The sequence below is a fragment of the Acartia tonsa genome, chromosome 6, assembly GCF_053477335.1.
Source record: "Acartia tonsa isolate MP-2025a chromosome 6, ASM5347733v1, whole genome shotgun sequence".
NCBI classification, from domain to species: Eukaryota; Metazoa; Arthropoda; class Copepoda; order Calanoida; family Acartiidae; genus Acartia; species Acartia tonsa.
Window position 1 is genome coordinate 35,114,214 of NC_137265.1, and position 13,691 is coordinate 35,127,904.

General features: G+C 32.8%; 1 protein-coding gene across 1 annotated transcript; it reads right to left on the reverse strand.

The window, feature by feature from the left end:
* Positions 1-7,217: 7,217 nt before the first annotated feature.
* Positions 7,218-8,695, reverse strand: LOC145323351 (uncharacterized). Its single transcript, XM_080165779.1, has 2 exons — positions 8,591-8,695; positions 7,218-7,980 (listed from the first exon to the last, which is right to left on the reverse strand). Exons 1-2 carry the CDS (start codon positions 8,636-8,638, stop codon positions 7,327-7,329), a joined length of 702 nt encoding a protein of 233 aa, XP_080021905.1. The 5' UTR covers positions 8,639-8,695; the 3' UTR covers positions 7,218-7,326.
* Between the last annotated feature and the right edge of the window lie 4,996 nt (positions 8,696-13,691).

Here is a 13,691-nt window from a genome sequence, read left to right on the forward strand (position 1 = left end):
CACACCCCCCCCCCCCCCCTCTTGAGAAAATGTAGCATTGTTTAACAACTTTCTTTAATCGGTACTACCCCCCCTCCGTTTAAGGGTGGTCCCGAAAGGACTGCCCTTTCCAAAATTGAACTTAATATATGAGAATTGAGTCACTATGGTTAAGGGTTAGGTCCCACAAATGGCTGGATAGGTGCAGGTAGAATTAAGGAAAAGTTAAACAGCAATGTTACTATTTCTCTCCCTTTCCCAACTTTGGGTATTTTATTCTTGAGACCTCTTTTGAACATTATTGTTCTAGGTAACCCGGTTGAAATAAGACCAGCATCCAAGAAAAGAATTTTAAACTTAAGCAAAACATTTGAAAGAAAAATGGGCTTAAATAGGATTTTAAGGTTTTTTTCTGATGTACAAACTAATAAATTTTTTATGTTGTTTTAATATTGGCAAGACGATTACAACATACAAAACAAACTCCAGCCATTATAGAGACCTTAAGAGACATTTTATACAGAAAGACTTAAAAATTTTAGTTTTCTGCTGAATGTTGTGGTTCCTCTTTTTCTGTATCCAATTCATTGTTCTGTTCTTCATTTCTAAAAAAGACATTCTTACTAAACCCTAGCATTTCATATTTATTTGGGGTTTACGCCCCTAGAGGCATCAAGGGGCACTTACGGATATCTTGATCTTAAAAAGAGAAAGTTATAAAAAATCTTCTGTGGATATTTTTCTTGGGATAGTATAGATACCCATACATCCAGTATGTAATTTACTTTGACGGTCATTCTGTCATTTATCCTACAAAATATAAATATTAAAAACAATAAAAATACGTGAGAGAGGTTTCGTGATTTTCCCCCATTAAATCTATTCTTGATTTTGTCGAATGCTATGTTACCCTATTATTTCTGAGCTTCTTATTTGCAGAAGTGTTCCTTTTAATTTCTACCTGTTTACTATACCCATTTTCCTTTGTTTTTGTAGTTGAAGTTTTCTCAATCTGTTTTGATAACTGCGAAGCCAGATGGTCAGGTCATCTGAAAATTATGCAAAGCTTTACAAAACAAAAAATCCACAAAAGCAACGCTCAAGAAATAGTCCAGTTTTCGGAGAGGACACCTCTATTCTTCAACAAGAAAATTACAACTAGAAAAAATTCTTCCCCCACCCCAAGAAAAAAATCAAATCTGAGGTTGTGTTTCAATCCTGACAAATAGCAAATACATAATTTGTTTACATTTACAGAATCTATTTAATTATGACTTAAGGGGGGGGGGGGATATTGGACCTTAAATTATACTGGTACCCAAAGTTTAAAAAATACAACCTCTCGTTGTTGTCTTAAAAAACTTAGTATAAACTATCAATGTCAAAACTTTTTTACCAATAGTTTGAATGTATTCTGAACGGGTAATTTTGTTGTTTATCAGTATAAAAGGTGTTCATCAATTATCCCTGGAACTACCAGAATATTATGTTACCTGGATCCCGGAGCCTCCAGTTAGACCTGCTTGGAGCCTCATCATACTCACTGGGTACAACCTGTATGTATTGTTAGCTAAGTAGGTAGGGGATTTTTTACTATGCTAGTCTCCAAAGTTTTCTGATAACATTTTCTATCTCTTTATCAAAAGTTTTTCTGGATCATTTTTCTTAAGAGGGTGAAGCTGGAGCTACCCTCTCCCAAATAATTACAAAATTTCTCAGGACCTATTAGGTATCTACATTGTTAAAAAGAACCTTATCGGGTAAGCGGTTATCGAGATCCTTAGTTACAGACAGATAGGTCTATCTGTTAAAATGTTATCATAAAACTTCGGGGACCGTGGTCTCAGATAAAAATGTCCAAAATTGACCCACCCTTACAGACATCCTGTTACTTTTATACTACAATTAGCTTCTGTACTTCTTCTTACCTCTTTGTCCTTTCTAACCCTGGTCGGTAAAGGTTTGTAGTTATCCTTTAGGTCCAGTGGTCCTCTGTAGTAATCCTTTAGTTCCGGTGGTCTATAATACTCCAATTTATCCTGATCTTGTGACTGGTAATAATATTGGGTATACTCATATTCAATTTCCTAATTCAAACAATAATTTATATTAATTCATATAGCATCTTGGGATAATTGTCCACCGATAGGAAAATGAAAAATTATCAGGGATGGAGGGGACATTGAACTGTACATTTCACTGGTACCCAAAGTTTTATAGCCTCATAATCTTATCTGGTTGGCTTTCATAGAATTTTGATTTGTTAGTTAACCAAACTTTATTATTTTAATTTATAGAAGGAATATTCATGTTTAGAATTATTGGTTAATTTATCACCTATTGTCTTATCCCTTAAGATTCCTGCTTTTCAACATACCTTTCGTTGTATCAGCTTGGAGAAACAAATTGGCATTAGAACCAACATCAATAAAATTCTCATTTTTAAACTAACAAGAATGACAATATCCATAAAAGTGAAGCTCAACAAATCAAACGGACAAACGAACATTGATGTACTTATAGTACAACTGCACTTTGAATACGTGGCTTTTTTCATAATTAGAGTCTTCCGCTCTTTTCCATAATTCACACATGTTAGAATTGTCCTTTTGAATATAAACTTTGCATGAGGATTCCAATAACAGTAAGGTACGATAAAGGAAGCTAAGCAACTGTATAAGCTTTACCAGAAAAACCGTAATTCCATTTAAAACCTTTTACTTTTTTTTGAAATCCTATTTATCTGAATGATGATTCCTAGGACAACAAGGAACAATGTTATAAGTTGCGGCACTCTACAAGAGTTATTGTTAGTTTGTCCTTCTTTCCTATTTTAGAGCTTTGCTTTTATGGATGATGTCATTCTGGTTTTATTTTATCTTTTGGTATTAACATTGTGCTTAATTGTACAAGGAATCAACTTTCCATAAACTTGGTGAATTGAATAAATACATCATAAAAAAAGCCAAAAAATAATTATGTTCAAACTCATTTTTAGGTTTGAAATTGATAGGATAATTCAAGCATTTCTAAGTCAACGATTTAATCTATTCATTACGAATGAACAGACCTACACTAGTAGTAGGAAAGCTTTGCTATTAAAAACTAATTGTAAGACTATTCCAATTATAATCTAAATATCAACTGAAGTTTTAATTCAAATAATTATCATAATTTTAATTATATAATTGATTATTCCTCTGATATTTTAAATAATCATCTGACTGACATGAAATTGTAATTAACAGGGCTCGGCAGTCTAAACATTTGCATGCTTTGAAAATATTTCTGAATAGAATTATTTTCATATTTGGGCTAGGTTTAAACTTCCAGCTGATTTGTGTAATTGTAAAAGGATTATTGCCCTGACGCTTACAGGCGACTTACGAGCCCCGGCAATTAACCCTATTGATATAAAAATTTGATGGTTTTGTTGAAAAGTTGTTTTTAAATTATATCGTACTTTTATATACACTAGAGGCTACGCCACTTGATGTGGTGGGGGGTTGAATAAGCCCCCTCCATATTTCATTTAGTTAAAAAGATAATTAAAAATCTAGTAGCTAATTGTTTTGTGAAGATTTCTATAATTGTTAAACGTCTACTTCATAACTTACCCTGTCAGTCTGTACGTCCGTTAGAAGAATTTATGCAAGTAGGGTAAATATGCAGAGACGGAGGGGGAGATTAAGCTGCTTTTAAACTAGTCTCCAAAGTTTTATAATAACATTTTCTTGTCTGTTGGTTCAACACTTTTAAGGGACTATTATTTAATTTTTTGGGGGGGGGGTATTTTTTCTAGGGTCAATTTCTTTTGGGATGGTGGTGGTACCCTCCCCCAACATAGTTATAAACCTTCCCAGGACCTTTGAGAAGCTACCCTATAAATGAAAAGCATAACGGTTCAATGGTTATCAAGATCCTTTGGTACAGACAGACATACAAAGATCCTGATACGGTGTGTTTGCACGTCTGACTATCTGTTCAAAAGAAAATAATGTTATAACAAATAAAGCATTAATTTTTACTAAACAACTTTTAGAAATTCTTTTTCAACTAAACAAGGATGACAACATCCATGAAAGCGAAGCCTTGAAATTGTAAGACAAACGAACTGATAGAGTGTTATCTTATTTTTGCTGATACAATACTATCTGCTATGCCCAAAGCATATAGTGATGGCGGGAGAGGTGAGGAAAATATCCCCAAGGGTTCCATGAAAAGTTATAACAAATTATAACCAGCATTTTCCTTCAGACAAAAAAAGCTTACTACTTTAAGTTGTAGGATGAAGAATTTTATACTTTTATTCTAAACTCTTACTAACAAGATAAATTATAGAGTTGATGCAAAAAAAATTTAATAAAAAGGCTGATAATAATAATTATTTATTATCCTAAATTAACTGAATATGCATATATGTACATTATTGATAAAACAAATGGCACAATACAATAAAAATTTCATAAAATACATTATGTGTTTTTATTGGTTTGAGAGTTCAGTCTTTGTTACAGGTATGTGTTCATGTAGATTATCATCCTCAATTAGGCTTAGAGCTCCTTTAAACCTGAATATTTATAAATTGTCATCATGTACAACTATGGAAAACTTTGGTTGGGATAACATAATTGTCTATAAAATGAGTCATAAATATTTTGTTTTTACTTAATGTATTCAACATATATGCTTGTCTCATCATCTGAATAATTTAGTGATGTTTCACCTCCCAAATCTGCAAATTCATGTTTATGATCAATATTTTCATCCAAAAATATAATGATATTCTTGAATTCACTGTAATCCTTAAAATTGTAAGTCTTATGAATATTTAATTTATTTTATATAATTAATATGTCTTGGCTTGTTTGCTAAATTTTCTTCCCATATGGCATATTATGAGTCATAGTATCTCCAAGAAACCTCAGCATAATTTCTAGAAATGTTTACATCTTCAAATGTAGCTCTTGGTTTTCTAACATAAGCCTAGTTCACAAAAAACATAGGTCGACCTCTGGAAATTTTAGGTTGACCTAAAGAACCTTTAGCTTGACCGATTTTTATAATGGTTTTTGTTAGTTGTACTTGTTTAGGTTGACCTACAGAATAAATCAGTCGACCTCTAAAAGTTGTTTGTGAACTGGACATTAAATTTCTTCTCTGCTTGTTACATTTTTTCTTCTCTAGGTAAACTAAGAAACTCCTTTGTATTTGCCTCTCTGATAATATCTTTAGAAATTCTTGAGTATGATATGATTGCAATACTCTCATCCTGGTCAAATAGTTTGTACTTCTCTTATATTACCATAGTTTAGGAACTTATATCATGTTTATCTTTATTATGATAGTGATGACACTCTGAAGCTTTTCCTTCAGGATAAATGAATTCATGTAGATTTTTATCTTCAATTGCTACAGAACTATTTAGTTTATCATCATCTTTCTCTAAAATGATAATAGCAAATGACATTGTTCTAAGTATTGAATTTCTAAAATCCTCAGAAAAGAAACTTCGATTTGTATCACATATGATAATGTTCCTTGCTTGAGCACCCTGGAATTCATGTATACTTGTTACCAATATTCCCTTAGGTTTTTGTATGTATTCTCTGAAATCTCTGACAACTGATGTAGTTGAGGAAAAGTGTTTGTGTAACAATTCAAATACCTCAGTACAATCACTTATTTGTGATAATATAACAACACTTTCTTTAGGTCTATGTATGAAATATTTGTTTACAGTAGCAACAGCTAATAAACTAGAATTTAAGTTATAAATATTTCTGTAGTAAAAATTATGGGTACCCATGACATTTGTTTCAGGAGAATAAGACATTTGTTGAGTAGGATCCTCTTCTAAAGCTTTAGCTAGATTGATAATTTGCTGACTATTTCTCATATTTTTGGTGAGATTAAAATGTCCAGCATTATGATTCACTTTCATAGTTTCCAACCACTTTGCTTTCTTATTTTTGAAAGCTGTCTCTAAACTGTGTCCATCTAATACTTTTAAGTTAACACAAATTGTTTCTATAGAGTCAGGAAAAACATATTCTCCAATTATCATTTCATCAATAAATAAATGATCACAGTGATTATCTCTTAAAAAACTGTTTATTGTATTGATTATATATGTTCGTTTAGGGTTTTTACTAATTCCTAAATATCTAGTAGTAATAACTTTGATATTAGGATAAGAGTCAAAATCTACTACAGCTACATTGTTCATAAAAGATGATTCAGCTCTTCTAAAATTTTTACGAATATTATGTGTAAGTGCTGTAAAATCAATGTAAAATAATTGTTGTTTACTATTATCAATTGCACATTTTTTAGCTCTTTCCTTTAGTACATATGTTTTCCCTGTACCATACTCACCATCAATTATAAGGAATTTAGATGGTGAGTGTACTGCTTGCAGCTGTTCATTGTTAAGCATGTAAACAGGAACATTACTATCTCCTGATATGCTATCAGTTTTTCCAGTGAATGCTTTCTCAGTTTCTCTGCTAACTGTCAAAGGATCTGATATCAATTGGTTAAATCTACTTGATTCTTTTATTGAAATGTGATATATCAATTCAGCTACAAGATTTTTATATACTTTCTTATCACAGTTATCAGATGTAACAAGCTTGTGTTCAGATATCCACTTCAACCAAGGTGTTACATCATCAACATCTTGTAGAATAAATTGCTGACAGTTGACACAGGGCTTTGTAGTTTCTTCGAGAATTGTCAAATAAGGAACACATGCAGCCCTGACAAACACCCAACTGTTGGAAAGCATACCACCAAATGATTTCTGCATGAAAGAAAAGTGCTGCTTTGTTTGATCTGAAGCATTTTTCAGTAGGTTAAGTTTGTCACCAATATCTTCTGGTCCAAGTTTTACCTCTATATTTATAATAGCACTGTGTTCTGGAATAATGATTAGAGAATCCCATTCTGTTTTTGTTTCTTGAAGTCTGTAGATAAAGTATTGATAGGTATAAAATTTCTCCAGATTACTAGTAGGACACTTAAACAAGAATGTATTTTCAATTTTGTTTTTCTTATTGCCTCTTTGGTGTTTAAGCACCTGTAATATTAAATATTTTATATTCAGAAAAATATATCAAAACAATATTTAAGAGAAGGTAAATACTACAAAATACGTTACAAAAAATAACCGGTCTTTAAAATGGTCTTGCCCCAACAACAAACACCATCATACATGTATTTGAAGAGCACACACATTCAAAAAAATAGGGTTACAACTTCATTACAGGGGGGGCAAGACCATTTTAAAGAACAGTCAAAATTTGCAACATATACTGTATATCTCCAACTTCAGATGAACTTTATTTATCTATATATAAAACATTCCTTTTTAAACAGCCAGCTCTTTGAATCTTTTAATTCAAGCTCGATTTCTTTCCATTTTAAATGTTCCTCTATGCATAAATCTAGTTTTTCCTTGGGAATATCTTCAATGTCCAACAATGCCTTTATTCTTTTTTCATGCTTATTAAAATCTGCAGTTTGATCATTTCCTCTGGTGTCTTTTCCTTTATTGACTAGTTGTTGAATGCAATCTCCAGATTGAAACCCATTCATCACAAAATATTCAGTCTTTGATTTTCTAGCAGCATTAACAATGTGATCATGTAAGAGTTCTTCACAATGTTTGTCCAAAATTTGATCATCTTGATTCTTTCTCCCTTCTTTACCTAACACAGTTGGTTTCTTTGGTACTACATAATGATTTGGAATGGATATAACTTTACAGTTGGGATCATAATAATAATCAGCTACTTTCTGTTTTATCTCTTCAATCTTTTCTTTAGCTAAAATTCTTTGATTTTCTCCTGCAGGTCCATGAAAATTTATACTCATTTGCCTAAATTCTTCAGCTAAATTTGATGATTGAGAATCTTGTGATGATAAAGGGAAAACTCCAAATTGAAATCCACAAGTACACTTGGTAGAAGGAATTGTAGACTCCATCTCAACTTCATTCTAAATATATTCTGTGTTAACCCTTAACATATAGGTAAGCCATAGTTCTGATTCAATGAATTTATTACTTCCATTCAAAATTTATATACAATTGTAAATGTGGTAGCCAACCAAGGTCCTGTTTGGTCTCAGATAAAAATTTCCGAAAAAAGCCCACCATAATATAGGTTCCTTTCCAAATCTTAATCTCTCATGGGAAGAAGTAGTGGAGAGGAAGAGTGTTTTGTAGTTCCTTTTTATTAATGAATTTCTGGCAATCATGGTAATGTTCACTTAACCCCTTAATTTAGCAACCTTTAATTTTAGCTCTTTTTTTCTGAAAGCCTATAACTAACTCATTTATAAAAACTGGGTTGTATATTGTATATTTTGGTAAAATTAGATTTATTATTTTCAAAGTATATATCAATAGATTGGTTTGTGGTTTTTGCTAGAAAGCAGCAGAAATTGGTTTCAGATTTTCACTAAATTTGAATGCCTTGAATGGGGTGGCTAACAAGATTTGATTGATAATCATGTGAAATATTATAGTAGTCTATCAATTTTCAATATTTTGTAAGGTTATAAATTATCTTTGCATAAATTTCAAAACTAAATACAGAATACTTACGTTTTTAGTATCACTACCAGGACCTGCACAACCTGTGTTTTCATCCATTTTAGATCAACTGGCTAATTCCTCTATTTCTAAATAATATTTCTAATTCCTCCTTTTCTAAATGAAAATTTAAAATTATATAACTAAATGCTCTTCTATCTAATTGTTATAACTTAATAAGAATAATAAACACAATTACACCAATAACCATTTTAAACTACATTTCAATCTTAAATCCCTTAGCTATAGCAAATTAGCACTTTTCAAAGATTGGCTTGGCCTCCAACCATGTTGATTGAAATTGAAAGAGGTTTAGCAAAAACTTAATAAACATAAAGAACGGTTATATTTCTATTAGAAATCCCAAGGTTGAGTACTACCATTTCTTGATGCTTAATAGTGCAGCTACACTTGTACTAAAATGCATGTCAAGTTCTACAATGTTTTCATCCAATTATGTAAAGGTTTGTTCTTGTATTGTTGTCCATTAAAAGTAATTAATCACGTGCAAGTTCCCGCCTTTGTCTCAAATATTAATGTCCATAGTCAACCAACCCTAATATACATAGTAAACGTTTAACTCACAAACAAAATATGAATTTTACATATTTACCAGACATAAAGGACGGACATGTACTGGTTAAAGAGTAGCTGCGCTACTTGTATAATGTGTAATTTCATTTCTTACCTAACCACAAAAGATAACACAAAGGCCAAGTTCTGCTTAGTAGCAAGGCTTCTTTGAAACTAAAATAATATATGCATCTAAGTAGCAATGTTTCTTCCATATTTTTTTTCTACGTTTTTGTTGTTAGAGTAAAAAAGTTATAAGAAGAGTTTCAATTATATAGTTGCTGCGCTAACATTAAAGTAAATAGATAAAAAGCTATGTGGAAAATGGAGAGATATAAACTAGTCATAGAGTAGCTGCGCTACTCATAAAAATAAGTAGTTTTATTAAAGATAACACAAGTTATGCCTTAGAAGCGGATTTAAAAGTAGAGTGAAATCCCCCCCCCCCCTGGCTCCCCTTCCTTCAAGTGCCCATTGAATAGCCGATGGTATATCTATAATACAAAGTAGAATGATGTCTGTCCGTCCGTCTGTCTGTCTGTCCGTCTGTCCCTTAAGATCTCGGTAACCACTGAACCGATCGGATTCTACTCTTCAGGGAATATACCTACTGGTCCTGTGGTGGTTTTAGGCTATTTTTCTGGGGGGTGGGACACCCCAAAACCCCCTCCCAAAAACAAAAAATCCCCCCACCATTTTTTTTCTAATTATTTAAAATAGTGGTGGAGTGGGGGCTCTCCAGGTAATAAAAGATGTAATTATACCTCTTGGGGCAAAGCCCCTAGAGGCTAGTGGCGAAGCCGCTAGTATTCATATATAGAATAGCAGCGCTAATATTAAAAGAAAGAAAGAAAAGGCTATTTTTAGGAAAAACGGACATAACCTAGTTACAGAGTAGCTGCGCTATTTATAAAAATAGGTAGTTTCATCATACCGTGGCCAAGTTTTGCCTTAGAAGCGAATATTTAAAGTAAGAGAGAAGAGGCTATTAAGGGGAACGAACAGACATGATTAACGGGTAGCTGCACTACTTATGAAAATATATACTTTTAACACTTACCTAACCACAAAAGATAATACCAAGGACAAATAAGCCTTAGTAGCAAAGCTTCTTTACAATTAAATCAATTAATACATCTATAAATACAGGGTGTCCCTCTCAAATTTGTTTTTTTAAACTCCCTTAATATTTAAGCTATCTTAATAAAATAAAAAGAATTTGGCAGCCTTCTAAGTGTTAAGGGGCGCGACACTTCATTGTGATTATAGTTTTAACAATTTTAATGTTAATATACATTTTGGGGGTAGGGGTAGTTGGTATTTTTTAAAAACCTTAAATAAGGTATGTAAAAAAACATTGACTTCCTGAAAATAGTCAAAAACTATTCCATATATTGTTTGCTTTTTATGGATGATAGTATCCTTGTTATTACATTCTTATTCGTTTTGTAATCTTTTACCTTTTACAAACAAAAAAGTCACCACAAAAATGTAAGCTACCGCTTCAGCAGTAAGTTAAGGACTGATAAATTTTTCTTATCTTTGTGTTGCATTTGAAAAAAAGAGTTCAGCAGCTACGTCTTTCTTAAATAAGGGAGCAGTATTTTTTTCGGTGCCTAACCCCTGCGGGGGACCATTGCAGGGATACCTACACCTGACCTGACCATACCGTTTCAGAGCTTCGCTTTTATAGATGTTATCATCCTTGTTTTATATTTAGAGTAGATAGCCTGATATCTAGTTGCCGAATGTGTACGCAGTTTCCTGGGTGTTTCCTCATCCTCGCTCAATATTTACTACTAGCTACAAATCTTCAAACTTCCCTTAAAAAAATCAAAATTTGAATGTGTAAACGATTTATACAATATACATTATAAATTTGAATTTTTTAAATTTTGATTTTTTTTTTTTGAAGTTTGAAGCTTTTTTAGCTAGTAGTAAATATTGAGCTAGGATGAGGAAACACTCAGGAAACTGCGTACACATTCGGCAACTAGATATCAGGCTATCTTAGAGTAAAAGATAATTTTGCCAATGAGTTTAGTGATTTTATCCAAAAAAAAATACAAAAAAAAAAAGCAAAGTTAGAGTTCATTGTATGTCAGTCTGTCTATGTGGTTAAACTGATTGTAAATTATGTCCCATAGATTTTAAACCTTTTATGAAAATTCCTAATTAATAAATTCCTTTTATAATAACTGTGGTTAATTATTATATCTATATAAAAAATAAGAATAGTTATTTCTCGCATCGTGTTATAAACAGCTTTCCGCGGATATGAAATGTACAATTATAAGATTAAAACCCTGTGTTCTATGACTATGTGCATACAGTAAATCCTTATCAAATAATTACTTCCCTGCACCCAATTATTAATTTCATGAACATAGACGTACAAGGGGGGTGGTAATGGGGTGATTACCCCCCCCCCTCAAATGAATTTGGGGGTGCCGTAGGCACCCCCAAAATTTTGGGTTTTCAATTTTTACCCCCCCCCCCCAAATAAAAAAAATGCCTCTATAAAATAAAGATTACCCCCCCCCCCCCCAAATGAGCTAGGGGGTGCCGTAGGCACCTCCAAAGTTTTTATTTTCAAAATTTTATCCCCCCCCCCAAATAAAAAAGCTTGGACGCCTATGTTCATGAATTAGATCTAAACACAAATATTTCACAATAATACTATACTAGCGGCTTCTCCTTTAGCCTCTAGGGGCTTTGCCCCAAGAGGTAATTTAAAAAAAGTTATTATTTCTGGTGCTGCCACTTATTTTGAAATAACTGCCTAAAAACAAAAATGGTTGGGGGATTTTTTTGTTTTTGGGGGGGTTGTGGGTGTCTCATAAAAAATTAGCTTAAAACCACCATAGGACCAATAGGTATATACACTGAAGAGTAGAATCCAATCGGTTCAGTGGTTACCGAGATCTTAAGCTTCAGACGGACGGACAGACATAATTTTACCTTGTATATAGATAATCTTAACCCTATTCCGTGGGGGGAGGGTTAGGGGGTGGCGGTGGACTTTTTTATCATTACAATAAAGTAACAGGATGTATGTTTGTACTGATCGACTTGCTAACAGCTGAACTGATATGGTTTTCCTTGACAGGATAGCTTCTCATAGGTCCTGGGAAGGTTTATTACTATTTGGGGGAGAGTATCACCATCCTCCCAAAAGAAATAACCCGTAGAAAAAAATGATCTACCACCTCCCCCCCATCCCCTCACCAAAGAAAAGAAAAATTAAAAATTGGGGGGAAGGGGGTTGGTCAAAATATATTAAAAGTATTTAATACTACCGTCATCCATGTCTCAAAATTATGACTTTAACTAAAATATTATATTCATAATCATCTTTTCCGATTAAAATTGTATATATTAACCTAGTTATTTGTGATAAATAAAAGTTTGTAGGTAACCAAATGTATTTTTTTTTATTTCAAAGATTGAAGGGTGTAACTTAATAACTCTTTACCCCAAACTCTGGACGTCTATGGACACAACATTCCAGAAAAAGCTCTAAAACAACATTCTTTAAAAAATTAGATGGGCCATTACTTTAGGAGGTACTAGCGGCTTCGATTCAGTGGTTACCGAGATCTTAAGATTCAGACGGACGGACGGACAGACAGACGGATAGATATCAAGCTACTTTGTATTATACTAGCGGCTTCGCCCCTAGCCTCTAGGGGCTTTGCCCCAAGAGGTTTGATCAAACCAATTTTTCGTATCTTAGATTTAAAAGATAAATTTCTTTGGGGGGGGGGGGGGAATTTTTAATTTTTTTTGGCGGGGGGGGGAGAAGTCGACCTCACTATTTTAATTTGAAGTTTTAAAAAGAAAATTGTTTTTGGGTGGGGGGGGGGGGGGTATTTTTCATTTTTGGGGGGGTTGGGGGTGTCCCACCCCGCAAGAAAATAGTTATAAACCTTCCCGGGACTAAAAAGAAGCTACACTGTAAAGGAAAACCCGATCGGTTCAGCGGTTAGCGAGATCCTTCGCTACAAACATACAAACAGACAAACAGACATCGTTCTACTTTGTATTATAGATAAGCAGGAGCGCCCAAAGAAAGAAGCTCTGTATTCCAAGGGCAGGAAAGCAGAAGAAAATCCTAACATCATAACAAGACATAAATCTAAAAAATAAATAGCTAAAAACTATCCGGGAAGTTCCACAAAATAGAGAGCTCTTAGACTTATGTGTTACTAAAACTTTGATCTACAAACAAAAGAAAACATACAAATTTTTAGGATTGAAAAACCTCTGAGATAAGGATAACTATGGCTAGGTAGCTCAGTTTAATTTGAATAACTTTGTTTATCTTATATATCTATCATTAATTTTATTGTCATAATTAATATAAAACTTATTATTTAAGTATTTAGAAAATGTGCTATTTACGTTTTATTGAAAAACAAGTGCTTTAATCCTTTATTCTTTTGACAATTAACGTCATTTGAGAACAATAAATCTTCTTTTTTATTGTTGTTAAACATTTGTTAATGTTGCTATTTCAAAAATTGATTGCATTGCCCCT